The sequence below is a fragment of the Bubalus kerabau genome, chromosome 1 (assembly GCF_029407905.1).
Source record: "Bubalus kerabau isolate K-KA32 ecotype Philippines breed swamp buffalo chromosome 1, PCC_UOA_SB_1v2, whole genome shotgun sequence".
Classification (NCBI taxonomy): domain Eukaryota; kingdom Metazoa; phylum Chordata; class Mammalia; order Artiodactyla; family Bovidae; genus Bubalus; species Bubalus kerabau.
In genome coordinates, this window is record NC_073624.1 from 241110389 (window position 1) to 241131459 (window position 21071).

The 21071-nt window shown below is 39.0% G+C and overlaps 1 protein-coding gene across 18 annotated transcripts in view; it reads right to left on the bottom strand.

The window, feature by feature from the left end:
* Positions 1–2235: 2235 nt before the first annotated feature.
* The window catches only part of PWWP2A (PWWP domain containing 2A), a 114444-nt gene continuing 95608 nt past the window's right edge, over positions 2236–21071 (bottom strand). For 13 of the 18 annotated variants that reach the window (XM_055561313.1, XM_055561321.1, XM_055561303.1 and 10 more), the window contains one exon: positions 16784–19443. In XM_055561313.1, coding sequence (XP_055417288.1) covers positions 17763–19376 — 1614 coding nt within the window. In that variant the 5' untranslated portion in view covers positions 19377–19443 and the 3' untranslated portion in view covers positions 16784–17762. Of the gene's footprint in view, positions 4333–5303; positions 6876–16783; positions 19444–21071 lie in introns of those variants that run through there. The other 5 variants (XR_008707400.1, XM_055561223.1, XM_055561330.1 and 2 more) reach the window with 5 other exon arrangements.

The window sequence follows — 21071 nt, forward strand, 5'->3', positions numbered from 1 at the left end:
CTTTCACATTCCCTCCCTCCTTAGCTGAATGAAGCACGGCAAAGCCTGTCACCCCACTGCCAGGGTAGCCCACAGCTAATAATCTGTGGTGAGATTGAGTCCCAGCTGCCAGTTGTACCTTGCTAAAAAAAAAATACAGCCTACCCAGATGGCAACCCCAAATCAGGCACTGGGGCTCCTCCAAACATGTCATGATTGACAGATGTGAAGGGAATCAACCCAGATGCTCTTCAGGAAGCCTTTAGTTCCAGGTGTGAGGAGCCAGATCTGCAGACAGTGGAACCTCCTAGTACCAGGTGGAGTGCTGTGCCAGTGGAGGTCCGCATCTGACACCCCACCTCATCACACCAGGCACACTGCCCTCCAAGTCAGAAATCAGCAAGTATGAGCGTCGTCAAGCAAACTAAAGAGGAGGAGGAGGCCACGGTTGGGAAGCAAGGGAACAGTGTGAGATGGGAAAGTGTTTACATTTCAAAGGATGGAGGCTTTGGAGGACTCGCTGGTACTTAGTCTGAAGGACACAGGACTGTTGTGTAGGGATAGTTTGGCTGCCCAGAACAGATACGCTATCTGCAGTGCTACCTCAGGGAGTTAGCTGGGAAACTGTCTTTATTTCCAAGAGCCGTGTGACTGACTGGATTCTCAGTCAGCTCCAGAGGCCAGGAGGCAGCTTTTCCAGCCACTCCCTTTCTACCGGCATGAAAGCAGCTCTGTGGAAGCGCGTTCTGTGAGGTTGCTTTGTGTCTCACTGAAGCCCCTGGCCCTGTGTTTCTAGAGCAGGGACACATCAGGCTCCTCTTTACCTCGGGGCACTGCCCATTGCTGAATCCGTTTGCCTCCGTTAGGTTACAGGTGTGGGCGGTCTGCTCAGTATCCACAGGCTTCAGGCCCTGGGCACAGGCAGAATTCAGAAAAGTAGTATTATTCCCTGAGTGAACTATAGAGTTCCCTGCACCTGTGTTTTTGGCCTTGGCTGAATAGGAACTCCAGCTAGTTGAGTGAGACACCTGTTTTCCATACCTCATCTTGGCCAGTGTGGCCACTAAGTGATTCTTCTGTCAATAAGGTAACTGATAGAACTAAGATTAAAATACATGTCTCTACTGAGTAAAGCAGGTTATTCTGTACTGCAGGCAGATTCTTCACTGACTGAGCTACAAGGGAAGTGCCTGTTGAGATAGAAGCATCATCCTAATATCACCCACTCACTTTGCCTCCTCTATGTGAGGTTGCTTCTAAAACCGTGCTCCACAATGCAATGAAGGGCTAATCCTAGAAGTATTAACTCTTTAGGACAATGACCTAGCCACTGGTTTAGCCAGCTCTTTCTTCCTCTGGCACAGAATGCCTGAGTTGTATTCTTTCATCCCAAGGTCATCACCCTTTGATATCAAAGCAAAGGCCATGAAACTTCTTTGTGAATAAGCCAAGATTTGGCAGGGTGCTGTTCACCAGAGAAAAGTATGCTTAAGAAACACTTACAGTATACTCTCTTCAAAGCACTGAGGGAAGAATCATTACTTGAAAGAGTAGAAATGAGCTGTCACGTATAAAAGCAAGAAAACGGCTTACTTTTATGTGCAGTGACATGCCAGCATTCCCAGGGAGATACTCCAGTGGCTTCCTTCTTACACTCATTTAGGTAAACTGAAATGGGAGAATGTTTGCAGTTAAAGACTCTTGTGTATATACTCTGGAATAACAGGCAGCCTTCTAAAGGATTGTTTTACTTAAATGAAAAAAAAAAAAACAAAACAGAATTTACCTGACTTTAGGTTTCTAGATCAGCCTTTAAAAATCTCAGCTGTCCGGTAGGTGTCCAGAGGCTAATTTTTCCTGACAACTGAGTGTTTTTCGTCAAACACTTGACCTCAGATTGGAGGTACTCAGCTTTTAAAGAAGCCACCATTTATCCATAAGAGTAGAACTACTTGAAATTAAGACAAACCCAACAGTAGATGTTTAGTTACATCCAGCTCTGAATGGTAGATTATTTGTTTCTATCAGAAAACAGTAATGTTTGTGCACAAGTTCCTTATTAAGCTAGTTTCCCTTCCTCCATCCTTGGTCATAAAGACATCCCATAAAATCTCCCAGTGATTATAGGTTGTTCTCCTAAGGAAGCAGTGCTGCTTAAAAACAGCTTCCTAGAGAACAAGTGGTTGAATCTTAACAGTTTAAAAATAATCTTTAAAACCTAACTCCTAAGTAGTAAACAAATAGTTTTTAAATAACTAAATTTTAAAAAAATCAAGACTTTATTGAATATATGTTACACAACATTCTTTAACATTTAGGTCTCAGCATAGTTTAGATGAGAAACAATTGTTGTCATTCAAGTCTACAAAATGAAATAGGCTTGTGAAGATTTGAAATACAGATGAAGGTAGCATGAAGCAAAGCTTAAATATTAAGCAACTAAAGCAATGAAGGTGAAATAGCAAACATGGTATGTCTAGATTTTAAATACCACCAAGTTTCATTTTTCAAAAAATGAAAGTCTGGTTTATAACACACACCACTGAGAATTGTCATAAAAATATTTAGATACTTAAAACCTGATCTCTCCCAGTTCTTTTTGCCTTTATGTTACTTCGTCATTTCCATCACTCTGCAATTAGAAGTTTTGATTACGCAAAATCTGCTGTGATCTGGGAGTTATCAGAAATGAGCCTGAAGTGGTACTGCTGGGTTACGGATCTGAAAGAACAAGAGGGACCCCAACCTAAGCTCTGGGCCAGAGCAGAGCGTCGCTTGTGTTTAGAGCTTCCTGCTGCTGCAGTTCCTGAGCTGACTCTTTCAGACTTGATCAAATGTACAATGACTTCATGATAAAAAATTTTCTATAAAGACAATCTTAGAATGGAATCAAGACTTTTAGTTACAGCGTAATTAGGGTTGGCATTAAACTCGCTAGAAGCAAGACTGCCTACCTTTTCTAGGGTTGTAAAACAGATCCTAGCTGGTATAGTAAATGTTCTAAAACTTACCCAGAACTGTGTGTTAATCCTGAGTGTGTGGTTAATAAGTAATTCCAAACACATATAGTAAGATTATGCAAAGTTTGAGCACTGAAGCCAAATGCTCAGTTATCATTTATGTTGCTTCAAATGAATTTTGTATTTTTATTTTTGGCATTTTTTTCCTTTTGTATTAAGTAATCACTATGGATTACCTTTCTGGTTTAAAAAATAAATCAGTATTGCCACTAAAAAACTTCAGGTATATTATTAAAAGTACGGCACCATCAAATATAAAATGCCTTAAAAATGTAGTACTAACAAGTTCATCTGGTTTTCTCAATGTTTTCTCCATTCATTAAAGAAAAAGTAAGGTGTTTTATAATGTGTAATTTTCATAGATAAAACATTATGGTCTCTGTGAATAAGAATTCATACTTTATGCATGAAAACTTCACCGTCTTTATGGTTCCTGCTGCTTGTTCCCCAGGATCAAGTCCCATCGGACACCTCTGAGGAATTCTTGCACTTAGAAAGAGGGGCTCTCTGTGGAGAGAGGTCAGTATCAAAATTCAGATATTATCACCTTTTGTGAACTCGATAAAATCAGTAAGGACAGGAAGAATAAAGCCTTTCCAGCTCAGCAGGATTAAGAACTAGTTCCTACAGAGTATGTTTTCACTCCAAGATTGACAATAGCCTATCCACTTGGAGTCAGAATTTGAAAGTTAAGAATGTAGTTATGAAAATGTGCAGAAAACATTAAATACTGGTGGCAAATAAATACATCTTAATATGTTCTAACAAGCAAATGTATATTTAAGATAACATAGTCCTGCTTTATTAAAGAAAAGATCCAAATTTTCTTGGTGGGGTATAGGGACACTTTACCATCCTTTTAGTAGGATGTTAGATAATCGTTTCTGAGCTGATTAACAGTAAACCTTGGAGAAAGCAGTTTTAATATGAAAAATAATTCAGCATTTCTGTCATCATCCTGTGCCTTTTAGGCGTGTCCAAACTGTACTGAGAACTTCACGTTCAAAAGAAGGTACTGTCAGTGATTCTTCACACACAGAATTCAAGAGTTCTTTGCGTATTTCACATCACTTTCCTCCTCATCTCATGCATAATTTATTGCAATAGGTTTTTTTTAATAAAATATTCCCCTAATACCTTTTCTTCAGTTTAATATAGCACAATATGCAAGTGCCTCTTTATAGACTGTTGGTTTTAATCACTGCCTGAACATTTACTTCTTAGTGCAGCTTTAAAAATCTGAGTCTCCAATTTCATTCAGTCCTGATGCTCTGGTGTTCTCTGTCATTGTGGTACAGGTCCATGAAACCAGCAGCCTGCTAATGTCTTTGTGCTGAAATATAGTAAAGAAAAGGAAGAAAATGTAGTTAAGCACAAGTAATTATGATAAAAATGATGTCCTTGTTTTTTAAGCCCTATATAGATTGTGGGATCACACCTGATTTTTTACTTAAAATCAATTAAATTTGACCAATGTGCATTTTTTTGAGAAAACAACTTATTGCCACTATAAACCAGCAGAAGCATTCCTATTCTTTCCAAAGTATATCTGGCCAAATTCCAATACAAATAAAATGGTTATCACCATCACACAGTCGATCTGCACTTGAGTATATTTTTCAACACTTATTTGTGAATGTTTGCCTAATAAAAGGGGGATTTTAGCCTTGTCCTTTACGCTGCCATTTCACAAGTAACAATATAAAAGTTTGCAAGTCAGTTTTGCTGCTGTGGACCATGAAACACCAGCAGTCTTCCTCTAGCACAGGCTACCTACAGGATTAAGAAGCAAATTTATATACAAAACCAGGTAAAAATTGCTGCAGATGACACTGTCTACACACATGTAAGAACGAAACAGAGAGAGAGGGGTGGAGGGTGCCTCCCCGGGGTAGACACGCAGCACATCCAAAGGCATCAGCAGTACTGTTTTGCAGCCAGAAGACAACTGGTTCCATTGACCACAGTGTCCTTGTTACACCAGCAGACCAAGTTACCAGCAGAGCCACTGTGCACTGTACCTCCAACAGAAAGCCCGACTCTGAACAGAAAATTTATATAGGACGAGGCTTACCAAAATCACTGCTAAGGAGCATGACCAGAAGGCCCAACATTACAACCTCACTTTGATCCCAGGAAGTGGTACAATCCCACTGAAACCCTCTACAGTTGCCTTTCCAACCTGGAAGCCTAAGTACCAGTAAGGGTTTGAGTTCCAAAAGAGGTGATCTCTGGAAAGAATGATGATTTTTTGTCAAATGTATTAAAAAAAAAAAAAAAGATATGGTATCTTCAGTGGAATAATAATAGACAAAGCAAAAAGGGAAAAAGGAAAACCATCCCCATCCTTCCCAGTATTTGACTTCCAAACATTTCAGAGTAGGTGTAGTTCTCATTTTTTGATAGCACTCTTGATCTTATGTAAACTTCCCAGTGCTGCCAGGCTTCATTCACTTACTGGATCAAGGCTTATAAATTTCACAGGGCATTCTATCACATTTCTTCTCCAGCAATAGAAAGTTACTTCTAGCCATAAATACTGCACACATCAAAACAACACTAGTCCATGCTTACTAAAGCAATGGAATCATTAACATGATTTTAAAATCTGACATTGAGCTAAGAAAAGTTTTTATTTTCTAAGACTATTACACTAATATAATACTAATAAATTTAGACTCATGGAAATTTGGAAGTAAATATCCCCATTGTATAAACTGAAAGAGAAAAAAAGGTAAAGAGCCAATTCTATATACAATTCTATTTCTATTTTTGACTCTCCCAATATCTGGCTTCAACCTTAGTGAGGCCTATTCAAGTTGGCAGGAAAGCCAAAGATTGAAGTTTACTATTCCTCCTGTGGGAGATGAAGAAAACTGAAAATGCTATTCCCTCAAGGGGTCACCAGTACCTAAGACTCCTACACAATATTTAGTCCAAAATATTCTAGCCACAATCTCTGATCCAAAATGTGCCATTCTGACCTGGTTTGCAAATTTCAGCTCATACACAATGATACAGCCCAATTACAGCTCTTCACTAGCTTCAAACAGCAGAGTTAAGTAGCATTAATTCAAGGAAGCAAAAAAAAAAAAGATCCTAAATTCAAAAGCAGCATGACAACAAAAATCCCTAAGCCCTTCCTGCCTTACAAAAGCCCCAAAGAAGCTTTTTGTGCATTATCCAAGGAGGTTTTACTAAATGTGAAGAAATAGATTACAGCTGTACTTCAGCATTATCTTTTGCCACCGTCTTGAATTTTGACTTGCCTTATGTAAATGACAAATGAGGTTGATTTAATTCACTAAGTGTATGTTTATATACAGATATATATTCTTAATATATATATTAAGTAATGACTAAATAGTTAATGAATATAAAAGAGACAAAGGACTGAGAAAAGACAAGTCCACTAGTTGACTTTCTGTGGGGCCTCAGTCACTACTTGACATAATTCTGCAACTGGACACCCAGCTTCTCCCACCCTAGGAGATAACTCCTCTCCATCATGAAGTGCTCAGGAGGCGGCTCTCCTTTTTTTTTTTTTTTTTTAACACAACAAGTAATAGTGACTGAAAGCTATTTTCACTCACAAAAACTATCACCAATATGAGGTACACCCAGCTACCAAGGTCAATGAAAACAAAGGAAAAAGAACCAGTGCATTCTTTTATGTCTAGCCTAATCTACTTAGGGAATGATAAGTGATGACATGATGCCCTCTTCACTTTGTGGCAGGGCTTAGCACAGACAGACCTGCCCGTTTCACTGTTAACTTCAATGCTCCCAGTCTGAATCCACAGTGGTCTGTCAGACACTGTAAGGGAGCAGCAGCGCTCGTCACTGTCTGATGTAATAGCTGCCATTTGTTGAGACCTATGGTAGAAAAAACCAAGTTAACAAAAATAGAGCATTTGAGTTCTTTTTCATCCATTTACCAAAAAAAAAAAAAAAAAAGACTAAAATTCAGTTGAATTTTCACAATGAATTTATTCTAGATAGCTTGCTGGCTTCACACAATGGCAAGCGCTGGTAGACTCGAGGTGTGTACACACCAGTCTTGGCCAGGAGAGGGCACTCTCCAGCCCAAGTCAGTTGAGCCGCAAAATGCCTTAAGGCTCATGAAAATGTTGCCCGCCAATGCTAACTCATGGTTTAATTCTGACAAAAATCTTGTACTAGCCTAACACTAGCCTAGTGGTGAGAGAGTCCTGATTGTCTCAGTATTCAACAAGGGCCAAAGCTGTCATCCCTACCTGCATTAACGAGCTCAGAGACTCTGCTTTGAAGAATCGCCAAAACTGCCTGAATCCCTTTCTCTGTAATGCCAGTGGCACCTCTTCGTACCATTCACAGCTGAACTTACTGTGAGGTCAGACCTGCTTGAAATAGGTTTGACAAGGAAAGCTTTCTCTGAGGCTTTCAGAAGAGAGACCAAACACCAAACACTAAAGGGTTACTGTTCAGCCTTATTTTTTATTAACCTATTTGCTTGTTTCTTTTTCTCTAAGTACAGTATATAAGTAAGTAACAACTCATGTATCATATGAGTGTAGGCCACTCTGGGATCACTGATTTAGATAATGTCCAGTCCTATAATATTAAGTTCTAAATCAGAAATAGTAGCTAATCAAAACCTTAAAAAAGGCTTTTCTGATACTGAAAAAGAAGAAACTTTACACACCTGATCTATAAACATGATTACTTACTGAATTTTAACTCAACAGATTTCTTAAATGATGTTCAATAATGAGGTTATTTACCCTTTTGTTTATGGGAAAACAAATACACTATCAGCTATAACCCAACAGCAATCACACAAGTAGAAATATGAATGCACAAAAAATTATCTTTTGAACCTCTCTCCCTCCATGGGTAAAACTTAGGTTTCAACAATCATTCTAAAGAATCTCCTTTTCACATCTAGGCAAGAGGAGGGTCAAAAAGCTGCATCAAAGAATAATCTTACCCTATGCATTAACCCCACCAGTGCCCAGAAATGCTGTGTAAAATATTAACATGCAAGACCCCAGTCCACAGAGCCTGGCCTGTGAGTCTTGTGCTAATGCTGAGTTTCCCCTCAAAGCTTTTAGGGTCTCAAGGTTTTTCTTTAGAATTGACCACACAGGATCCATTAGGAAGAACCAGGAAACCCTGACAGTGAGGTAGTAAATAGGAGAACCTCATGAAAGGCAGGGATTTCACTGGAAAGAACTTATTTTTGTCCTTTTGAAGAGAAAAGCTTACATGCAACAATGGCAACTACTCCCTGGGATGCAAGCAAAGACATAAAGGGGCAAACCAGAACAGGGTAAGAATTTTCCTTTTTTAGAGCACATGAAGATGAATGAAATAGAGGAGGTCACACTCGTAGAGCAAAGCCCAGAATTAAAAACTAAAGAACTAAAATTACATACATCCTGCTGCCTCTCTTAATACAGTGTAGCATGATGCAACATGAACCACCAGGAAAAACATTTTACAGTAGACATTCTGGTTTTTCAGCCTCAATGCTGTTTTTCTAACCAGTTCTTTTTTAGGGTTTTAGACAAACTGCATAGTTCTTCCCAGCATTCCAGGACGCCCACCAAGATGTGCCACTCCCAGCTGGACTCCCTGCTAAAAACTAAATGGTGAGGGGAAATCACAGGTTGGTAAACAACAGCACCTCAAAAATGAGCCGCAGATAGAAATGACTACTCTCTGGAAAATACAACCACAACACACACAGATCAAGGCCTTGGAATGTGAGGTATTTCCCTGCTAGAAATGGGAAACAATCTCCTACTAAAATCACACCAGTGGCACTAAGAAGGAATGTTCAAGTTAATGTCCACTTTTTCACCAATTGGCAAAAGATTAAAATAATAAACACTGAGGTTCCAGGAAACAAGAAAACCAAAAACTGCTAATTTATGCTACTTAAAAGCTGACAAGTATACCTCTGTAGTTCTAATGCCTTTGGAAAGTCTTCCTAAGAGGACTTCTGCCCCACTGAGCCCCACCAGCTCAGACGCTGCTCATGCCTTTGAAAGCCTTCTGAGATGGTGACTGGTCATTAGTACACAAGTGTCTGAAGCACAATTACTCTTCCTCATTCAAGAGCTGCAGTGTTCATGGACTTCTCACTATAACCTCCATGACCTCCAACCCAGTTGCTCTCCACAGGCGACTGTTGAGACTACTCAGATCATGCCACTTTTAGGTATCTAATCATACTATGATTAGTGGGATTTTCAGATTTAAAAAATGGAAACCCACTCCAATACTCTTGCCTGGAAAATTCCATAGATGGAGGAGCCTGGTGGGCTACAGTCCATGGGGTCGCAAAGAGTCGGACATGACTGAGCGACTTCATTTTCACTTTCAGACAAGAAAATTTAAGTTTTTTAAAAAAGTTTATACTGCATGTATGTTGCAGAAAGATACTATCCGAAGCTACCAGAATGAAATTTCTATGCCACATACACAAAGTGGTAGTTATAACAGCAAGTATTTATGTTAAGTCTTATGGCCAGGCACTTTATTGCACTGAACATTTAAATTCTCACAATTACCTTTTGAAGAGGTAATATTTTTCTCCCCATTTCACAGATCATGACACTGAAGTAACCTGCCTAGGATCACACAGCTTGGAAGTGGCAGATCCAAGTCAGGCTTTGCATAGGAAGCCTATCTAGCTCAAGAGCCTGTACTTTCCACCATGTGCCTGAAAAAGTGAAAAAGACCGATCCTTTGCTCAATTAAAAGACTGATACCAAGTACTATTAGTGCAAAAATGTTAACAAACACTCCAGCTCACCTGCATCTGGCAAGTTATAGTCTCATAAGTATCCATTTCTATCATTTACACTCAACAGGATGATCCTCTCACATTTCTTAAAAAAAAAAAATGAAGTCTCCCCAGGCAAGCAGGGGAGGGCGGGGAGGAACCCTATTATAAAGTACAATAGGTAACGTACCTGGGGGAACGGGGTCGGGGGAGGGGATGGGGGTGTGCTCCGTGCTCCTTCCAAGCTTTTTCAATAGCTTTTGTGCTCAGTTCGGCAGCACATTTATCAAGCTTTTTTGGTAGCTTTTAAGTGAATCTTTGTGCTGCAGACAACTAAGTGAGGGATACTGAGGATTACAAAATTATTTTAAATATTTAAACAACAAAAAGACCTTGCTAAACCTTGATGTGCATTATAATTACAAGTTTTTTAGTTTACATGAAAAAATTATAATACAGCTGTAACACTTGGCTATGTTAACTAGGGGTACCTAGTTTTACTTCTAGATAGCTACACCGGATAGAAAAAGAATCATAAGGAGGTTTAAATGATGGTTCTGGTAATAAAAGCGCTCTAAGATTTCTAAGTCAATAAAAGGAAGTTAACTGTCACATTCTTAAAAGGAAAATTCCATTTTTTAATGAGATCTTACAAATATCAAAAACTTAATATTTATGTTCAAACTAAGCTTAAAGACAAGTAATTTTAGAACTGGCCAGTTTTCAACATCAAAGTTTTATGGTTTCACAAACCAAAATGTCTAAAACAAAAGGCCCACAAGTTAGACTACATATACTACAGCCATCTAATTTATTCTGTGAACAGTGAGAATTTGACTCAAATTCACTGTTTCAATAAATCCTGGTAACTTCTGAATCTGGTTTCATTTCCTTTACACATCCCCACAACCAGTCCTTAATTTATGCAAATTCAAGTTTGGCAATTAGTTTTTTCAAAGATTAATTAGATGCATTAAAACCTGACTCTATCCAAGATGGATTTTAAGACAGGGTATAAAAATTCAGTATTTCCTACCAGAGTGTGATAAACAAGATGATCTTAGAATTCCAAACAGAATTATCTACATATGTCAAGGAATATGTTTTTTCATTAGTAGTACTGACATAAAAAGTGGAAAAACAGTACCCATATTATGAAAATATGGTAAAGAGTGGGATGGCATGTAAACAAGTTTTGGAAACTAATTAATTCCATTACTAAAATCATTTAAATGATTTTCATATTCACAAAATTGTTTTTGTCATTAGGAAGTGATGGTTTTAACCCAAAACCTACTCTGGTAAATACAGTCATAAGCAGGGCAAAGACTAAGAGAGTTTTGCCAAGAAAATGCACTGGTCATAACAAACACCATCTTCCAACAACACAAGAGAAGACTCTACACATGGACATCACTGATGGTCAACACCGAAATCAGATTGATTATATTCTTTGCAGCCAAAGATGGAGAAGCTCTATACAGTCAGCAAAAACAAGACCAGGAGCTGACTGTGGCTCAGACCATGAACTCCTTATTGCCAAATTCAGACTTAAATTGAAGAAAGTAGGGAAAACCACTAGACCATTCAGGTATGACCTAAATCAAATCCCTTATGATTATATAGTGGAAGTGAGAAATAGATTTAAGGGCCTAGATCTGATAGATAGAGTGCCTGATGAACTATGGAATGAGGTTCGTGACACTGTACAGGAGACAGGGATCAAGACCATCCCCATTGAAAAGAAATGCAAAAAAAGCAAAATGGCTGTCTAGGGAGGCCTTACAAATAGCTGTGAAAAGAAGAGAAGCGAAAAACAAAGGAGAAAAGGAAAGATATAAACATCTGAATGCAGAGTTCCAAAGAATAGCAAGAAGAGATAAGAAAGCCTTCTTCAGCGATCAATGCAAAGAAATGAGGAAAACAACAGAATGGGAAAGACTAGAGATCTCTTCAAGAAAATCAGAGATACCAAAAGAATATTTCATGCAAAGATGGGCTCGATAAAGGACAGAAATGGTAGGGACCTAACAGAAGCAGAAGATATTAAGAAGAGGTGGCAAGAATACACAGAAGAACTGTACAAAAAAGATCTTCATGACCCAGATAATCACGATGGTGTGATCACTGACCTAGAGCCAGACATCCTGGAATGTGAAGCAAGTGGGCCTTAGAAAGCATCACTACGAACAAAGCTAGTGGAGGTGATGGAATTCCAGTGGAGCTATTCCAAATTCTGAAAGATGATGCTGTGAAAGTGCTGCACTCAATATGCCAGCAAATTTGGAAAACTCAGCAGTGGCCACAGGACTCGAAAAGGTCAGTTTTCATTCCAATCCCAAAGAAAGGCAATGCCAAAGAATGCTCAAACTACCACACAATTGCACTCATCTCACACACTAGTAAAGTAATGCTCAAAATTCTCCAAGCCAGGCTTCAGCAATACGTGAACCGTGAACTTCCTAATGTTCAAGCTGGTTTTAGAAAAGGCAGAGGAACCAGAGATCAAATTGCCAACATCCGCTGGATCATGGAAAAAGCAAGAGAGTTCCAGAAAAGCATCTATTTCTGCTTTATTGACTATGCCAAAGCCTTTGACTGTGTGGATCACAATAAACTGTGGAAAATTCTGAAAGAGATGGGAATACCAGACCACCTGATCTGCCTCTTGAGAAATTTGTATGCAGGTCAGGAAGCAACAGTTAGAACTGGACATGGAACAACAGACTGGTTCCAAATAGGAAAAGGAGTACGTCAAGGCTATATATTGTCACCCTGTTTATTTAACTTCTATGCAGAGTACATCATGAGAAACGCTGGACTGGAACAAACACAAGCTGGAATCAAGATTGCCGGGAGAAATATCAATCACCTCAGATATGCAGATGACACCACCCTTATGGCAGAAAGTGAAGAGGAACTAAAAAGCCTCTTGAGGAAAGTGAAAGAGGAGAGTGAAAAAGTGGGCTTAAAGCTCAACATTCAGAAAACAAAGATCGTGGCATCCAGTCCCATCACTTCATGGGAAATAGATGGGGAAACAGTGGAAACAGTGTCAGACTTTATTTTTCTGGGCTCCAAAATAACTGCAGATGGTGACTGCAGCCATGAAATTAAGACGCTTACTCCTTGGAAGGAAAGTTATGACCAACCTAGATAGCATATACAAAAGCAGAGACATTACTTTGCCAACAAAGGTCTGTCTAGTCAAGGCTATGGTTTTTCCTGTGGTCATGTATGGATGTGAGAACTGGACTGTGAAGAAGGCTGAGCGCCGAAGAATTGATGCATTTGAACTGTGGTGTTGGAGACTCTTGAGAGTCCCTTGGACTGCAAGGAGATCCAACCAGTCCATTCTGAAGGAGATCAGCCCTGGGATTTCTTTGGAAGGAATGATGCTAAAGCTGAAACTCCAGTACTTTGGCCACTTCATGTGAAGAGTTGACTCACTGGAAAAGACTCTGAAGCTGGGAGGGATTGGGAGCAGGAGGAGAAGGGGACGCCAGAGGATGAGATGGCTGGATGACATAACTGACTCGATGGGCTTGAGTCTCAATGAACTCCGGGAGTTGGTGATGGACAGGGAGGCCTGGCGTGCTGCGATTCATGGGGTTGCAAAGAGTTGGACACGACTGAGCGACTGATCTGATAGTTCTTAAAAATGGGCACCACTCGCACAGTGCAGGACTATAGGTTGGTTAGGAAGGAATGCTGGAAACCAGGCTGCCAGAACAATACCACCCAAACTTAGAAGATTTCTATCCAAAACCAAATTACAGATGGATAATAGTGACTACTCAACAATGTGGATGCACTTAATGCCACAGAACTGGTTAAAATGGTAAACTGGGTTAGGTATATTTAATGTGTTTTTAAATACCAAAAAAATAAAATCTCAGCAAATTACAATGATCTATTAATATGAGAAGAAATGAGTTCCACCTACAGTCACAAAAAAAGTAAACAGGAAAAAGGCCCTGTTTGAGTCTATAAAGGTTAAGTCTCTTACTTGAGTAAACAAAGAGCTGAGCTGTTTCTCATCTCAGCATCAACTCTCCATGGTAAAAACACCAAGACATCCTGGAAAACTAAAAATGCATAGATCATCTATATCCCCAGGACTTTAACTGCTAAAGCTTCCATCTGTTAACATTTCTGTTCACTCTTTGTTGAAATAAGGTATACAGTAAACATACACAAGCAAATAGAGTATAAAGAGCCCAGTAACTAAGTCAGAATGAGGTAAAGTAATTGAGAGAGCTTAGCTGTTTTATTTCTCCTGACAACTGGCACGGCACCAGCCTCCTGTTCTATTTCTGAATTCCCTCTATCAGGCATTTTAATTGTTTTAATATCAATCATACTTGTACAGTCCCAAATAAAAAAGTAAATTTGTCCCAACTACAAATAGGGTCTTCAGAGTTTTCTGGCAAATCCCCTACTGGAGACCACCACTGGATACAAATCAGAACACTGTCCTGACTTTACATATTACCAACTTTTCTAGACATTTCCCAGTCTCTTCTCTGCTATGAGTAGTAACAAATGTGAACCAATGCAGCACGAAGTATAGAGAAATTCACAACTTACAAGGGAAAATCTTATTTTTTAGATCCAAATGATTGGTTTCTTAAGGTATTCCAGTTCCCAACTCAGGTATTTAAGGATGTATATGTATATAATGGAATGTAAATGTGTTCTAAAGCATAAGCACCAGCTCAAATAGGGGTGCAACTCAGTACATTCATTTAGTTGATTTTAAGTTCCATATTCCTTTGCCTGCAGTCCACCCTCATATCTATATTCCTACTGTCTTTTCTACTCACTACTATAAACTTTATTCAATATCCAAGTAGGGACACTATCAAGTCCTGCAAATGGGCTTCAGACGAGTGAATTCTACTTTCTCTGTTTCACTGATAACTTAGATCTCTGGTTCTACATCTATAAAGAGCTCCTTCCAAATTTAAACCAGACTCTTTCTGATCTATAAATTCTAGAAAACTAAAACACACTCTGATGCTTTACATTTAGAAATAGACATCTCTAGCCTTCATAGCTTTTACTTTGCTTGGTTTTTCACCCTTGCTAATCTTGTTCTAACCAGTCTTCTTGGATCACTAGAGACTTGGCCGAAGCCTAGTATTCTCTCTGTTCAGGGGGAAATACCCACTTGGTTGTCTCCATAGATAACAGACGGTAAAGAAACCACCTGCAACGCGGGAAACCTGGGTTCAATCCCTGGGTTGGAAAGATCCCCTGAAAGGGCATGGCAACCCACTCCAGTATTGTCTGGGAAATCCGATGAACAGAGGAGCCTGGCAGGCTACAGTCCATGGGGTCACAAAGAGTCAGACACGACTGAGCGACTATGCACAACACAAAGAGCTAAGTGTCTCCTTTTTTGTCATTAAAAAGAAACTTAAAGAGAAAAATGACTACAATTACCCAATCCAATTCTATCTCCATCTACAGTGGACCCTGGACAAATATATCTTAGCTGCTTAAAAAGTTTCTCTTTGAATTAAAACACTGTTTAGTATGCAGCTATTGGATTAGTGTTTAGAACATACATCTTAAAGATTACAGAATTTCTTTCAAACTAGTTTCCTTATTGAAAATTCAGATGAAATATACCAGACTGCTGGTTTAAAACTGAGGGCTTAGTTGGCATGATTAGAGATCATGCACAATTGTGATTATGCTTCAACTTTTTCCTCCAAGGTATGGTATCAAATTCAGTTTTACTTTTATATTCAACAATCATGATTTTTTTCTTCTTTCCCCATGGCTTCTGAAACAAATTTAGTTCATCCCACAAGAGCACATTTGCCCAAGCACTTGACTCCATTAGCAATATCCACTGTCAAAAGATGTTAGGATAAAACTCACCTGGATGGTTTCATCAGACGTTGGAATGACATACCTTAGGTGACTCTGCCTATGTTTAAAACTTCCTAAACCTTAGATTTGAAACTTTCAAAAAATAATGAACAAATTCACTAATCTGAAACAAATACTCTGAAAACCTTTAAGATACTTCCTTAAAACCCCTCAATCACACTGAACTTCTTTCAGCCTATTATAATCAAAGAATTTAAAAAATACTAGTTATTTCTGTTTGCAGGAAAGAATATGTTCTATTCAAGTGAAACATCTTTTTTAAATTGTGTGTTTATTATAATCAAAAAGCATTGACTGAGTTCCCCAGAAAAAATTCTACTTGTAGAAATCAGTACCTTACCTTAAGGAAGCTGACAGACTATTGATTTCAGTCTCCATTAAAATCTTTTCATAATTCCATAGGAACTACAGTATTTCAAACTGGTTACTTAGGAATCCACAAAAAGTTGCTCTCTTTAAAAGTTCCAAGTTTCCAAAAGTGTCAAATTGACATTGTATCATACTTAAAAGGTTAAGTTGGATGCATACAATATGAAACCAACTTACAAATATTGGGAGAAACTTGCCTCCAAAAGGCCATCAGATTTTTCACTAAGAATACAAAAATCTAAAAATGGAAAATAAGAGATCAAATCTTAGGGACAGATGGACCATGTAGAAAATAGTTAGCTAAGTTACAAGCCCCAAAAGCAATGATACCTGAGGCAGAAGATCAAGCAGAAAAGAGAGTCTTTGTAATTACCCAAATGTAAAACAAACCAAAAAAAATGAAGCATGCGGTGAAATATTAAAGCTAAATATCAAGTAATTAAAACCCATGTACTTATGAGAAATTGGCTGGAGGATGGGCTCAAATCTAGAAGCTTATCAGACCTCTAAACTACAAAACCTCATTTTAAGACTATATTGATTTGTCCCTCATTTCAATTTTATCTATGCTCAGATTATATATTCCCTGATAGGGCAAACAGGAAAATATAGGTGATTTTTTTTTTTCATCTTCTCTATATACTATTACAAAGAATAATCCTCTACCATCCTGAAATTTTTCAAAGCTTTTTGAGAAACACACACAAATAATTTGGATTTAGTCGATTTTATTTACAGCTTGTTTTTTTTTTTTTTTTTTACATTTCAAAGCATTACACAATTACAGTTTCTCATTTTCTGACCTGCAAACAGATAACCTTAAACGGAAATATTTTTTTAAAAATTATCAAACTAGGTACATCCAGAATGCAACAATTACATATATGACAATTAATTCACAAAGTGTAATTTACCAGGACATATCCTAAGAATTTAGGAACAGCCAGTCAGTCAGGAGAAATCTGACCAAATTTAGCAATGAACTATTTACATATCCAAAGACAAATCTATCTAAACTCCCAAACCAGAAGTTTGAAAGTTTTTGTTAAGTCCCCACTGAACAAGAGAGAGGGCGCGATGATTCAGACCTAGCCAGCCTTGACAGTCTTAATCCTCAGGACTGGGCTGCTTCCCCCAGTCTGCAACTTAACAGCAAGCATCTCAGTTTGTCAGACATCCAAATATCAAACTCCTGTGCCATTATGCACATAGAAAGTACTGATTAATTAAAAAATAAGAAGTCATTAAATATCCTCACTATTCCCCCCCAGCTCACCAGCCCTTAAGATCCCAGATATGCAACCTGTGTCACACAGTGACAGGCGATATTTTATATATGTATGCATCTATGTACACACACATACATGTACATGTGTGTATATACATATACACACAGTACTAGGTACAAATGGCAATTAACAGTCCCTGCAAAAATTCATTTTCAGTTGAGGCTATGGCTCCTATGCCTTGGGATGGTTTCAGACTTCAAAACTGAAAAATACTGCTAAAATCTCCTTTCCTAAAGACAAAATTTGATTGCTTGTTCAGTTTAAGCCTCTCTGTCTAAAAATGGCTATAAGATTAAGTATAAAAAAGCAGCCAACTGAGTGCAGTTTCTCTCTTGGGTTTAGCCAAGCTGTCTCATAGAAGTTACCCCTCACTAGACTAGAAAACCTGGGGCGCCTCCCAAAGGTTCTTGCCTACCTTACTGTCCATGTTCACGATTCAAACTGTGTCAGCAGAGCCCGCACTTCAGGGGTCAGCTGCTTGGCAGCCTTAGCTGCCTCTGTGATAGCCTTGCGATACAGGCCCTTTCTCTTCTTATTAAAGCGTGACTGGAAGTTTTCTAAAAAGGGGGAGAGTTGCGAAAGAGCCAGAAAAGATGTTGTTGGAGACCCAAACCATGAAATACGGGCCTCCTGTCGGACTAAAATGCCGCTATCTTTCCGGCTCACAGTTATGGTAAGAATACGGGCTGGCCACCAGGGGAAGCCATATATCTTGGCCCAGACAATGTCCCCTACACATATGGTCCTGCCATCTGGTGTGACGCACTTAGAGACGTTTTTGGAAAAGACTTTCATTTTCAAGGAATTACTGAGCTTTTTCTCTTCCTTCGAAGAGGAGGAAGTGGAGGTGGAAGGTGCATGCATACAGCCTGGAGGAAAATCAAAACTTTCAGAAGAACTACACTCAGAGTTGGAGGATTTCAAATCATCTGTGCTATCAATGCTACACACTGAAGCACTGGAAGAGTCAGACTTCTTTTGATTTAGGGTCATGTAAACAGAGATACTGCTTTTGCTGCCCTTTCTGCCCAGTGTCTGCGGTTCCTCCTGCTCACCAGGCACAAGCACTTCAGTTGTGTCCTGAACCCCACTGCTGGCCTCTTCAGGGCCTGTGGAGGGACTCTGATTTTCTGAAGGGGCCTCACCTGCTGAGCGGGTAGAGGTGCAACGGGACTGGGGCTTGGGTGCCATCTTGCTGCTTCGCATTTTCTCCAGTCCGGTCTTCAGAGAAGAGTCATTTTCTTCATTCCTGTACCTCTGGGGCTTTAAACGAACCCGGGGTGGAAGGGAGCCTGAGCTAGGGTTCTGATACCGACGTGTGAAATGGACTTTTGAATGCGCACTTCTGGATGTAGAGGTTTCACTCTGCTTCTTCTGTGCCTTTTCTTTGGCAATTTTCAGCACTTCCCGAGCTTTTGCATGATCCATGTTTTTATTCTGGAGCACTTTTTTAGTATTTAACTGAGCTTTTGATGTATTTGCCTGAGCAGAAACTTTGACTACTCTGCCTCTGCTGTGAGGAATATTTGAAACCTTAACCACAGCACTTCTTTTCTGGCTTTCATTTTGGCTTCTCCCATCCACCTTATGGTCAGTTTTCAGTTTTTTGTTCACAGTAGTTACACTTTCACTTCTCCGTTTTTTATCTTCATATTTAGAAGGGTCACTTGCACTACCACCTTTCCTAATTTCTTTTTTTTCAGCAACAACACTGTTTTTACACTTGTCACACAAAACTTGCCTGGGTCGTAGTTTAATAGCATTCATTATTGAAGTAGGTTCTTCCCTGTACATTTTTCGTTTGGGTCGCTTAATTTTCCGAGGAGGTGGCTGAGGTATTGATTGGTTATATGTGTCCCTGATAAACAAAGGGGGAGGATAAGGTGCTCCTTCATGGAAGAGAGGTGGTGGTTTGGAAGTCCACAGGCTTTCGGCCAAGCTGAGCTCAGGAGGCGGGACGGGAGAAGGGTCATTGGGAACAGCACCATTCACTTCACACTTGACTTCTGTCCCTTCTTGGAATGTATTACTTTGGAGCTGCATGGCTTCGGGTTTATCCTTATATTCCCTTTTGGGAAAAACTGTCACAGGGATCCCATGGGGCCCAAACCTTTGAAAGAAATGAAAGGAAAAAAAGAAACCATTAAGTTAGCATCTACAATTCCATTTCTTGAAAGACCACCTACTGTTTATGTGACCTTCCTTGAAAGCTATTTCACTTTAAAAAACAATCCAAAAACCTACGGATGGACCTCCCCACAAAAGTCCCAAAGCATACCATTCCATTTTTTTTGTCTTACATTTTGGCATACACTCAACAGGAAATACTCAATAGTTGCTCTAAGCAATGCCATGATAGCTGCTGTTATTTTAAATAGATCTTTTCAGTCTTGAATCAGTAAGGAGTTTCTGTCAGACAGCTTAATATTTAATGTCATTTGCTGTAACTCTCTCTCAACTAGACATGTCCAATAAATGCAACTATAAATGTGTAGTATATGGATCTTCCTCTGGTTATATAATAGCTTTTAAAAGCTTCACAAAGCCAATTTGGCCTTACCTACTCCAAAATATTGAATCAGTAAAATCCTATCTCAACTTTATTGTTTAAACCCTAAAGATTCACAGGTATTTACTTCTCTACTGTTCTACCCTAGCTCATCCCATTCATCCACCCCGCCCTATCCCCAAGGGGGTGGGGGTGCAGGGAAACAACACAGAAATATTAGAAATTCAGATAACCTCAAAAGCAGAGAGCTACAGAACTACGGCTTTTGAGCTTTTTAAAATCACATCACACATTAAGAAATATCTTCACATTGCAATCCAATAAAATGTTTATGCATGTATACATGCATGCATACATATGTAAATACACACAACTGAGCAAAAGCGTCACTAAATACTTAACCTTATAATATGTTATACGTAATTGTATTTATTTTTTTCTACTCTGGTCTATTTTCATTTGTTTTGATGCTAGTCAGATGCAGTAAATGGATTTCAGAACTTTACAGATCCAAACCCAGTTTGTGAAGCAATGGTAGAGAACAAAAATCTCTACAATGATCAATTTCTAATAAAACAGGAGTCAAATAACCTTGCTTCTCAGGTGGACTTACTGTGGTTTGATCTGCCTGAGCTAAACATCAAGAACCCTTAAATCTAAACTTGCTATATACTCAGAATCTTGCACATAAAAATAAAAGCACACTACCAATTTCATCAAGTACATGTTAACGTGCTAATTTTAAGCACTAATTGAGTAAAACAGTATTGAACACAATACAGTTCTAATGCCAATCCTCTAAAGCAAAAGTGCGTAGAACCCAAGAACTGGCTTCAAATAGTCAGGTGGAACCCCTGACCTTATTAGATGCAAATGTTTTATATAGATCTGTTTTTCTGGAGAATGGTTGAGTCTTGGTTCTCACATTCTCTAAACCATCCTTATGTCCCTGAAAATGTACTGAATTCTTCACTGGAAAGAAATCTTAAGATTGAGTTCTTAGGGCTACAGATACCTAAACTTGGGCAGGGATACAGGAAGAGCCAACACCAGGATATTTGGTTCCAAGGCCTGAATGGTCTTCTTCCTGAAGTCTTTTGTTAGCTTGACTACCACAAACCAGCAACTTTTAGCAAATATAAGCCACAAAGGAAGAGGAACGCCGTCTTTACCTAGGGTGGGACAAGTCTGGGTCTGTGCTAATCCACAAAGGAAGGACAAATTCCTCA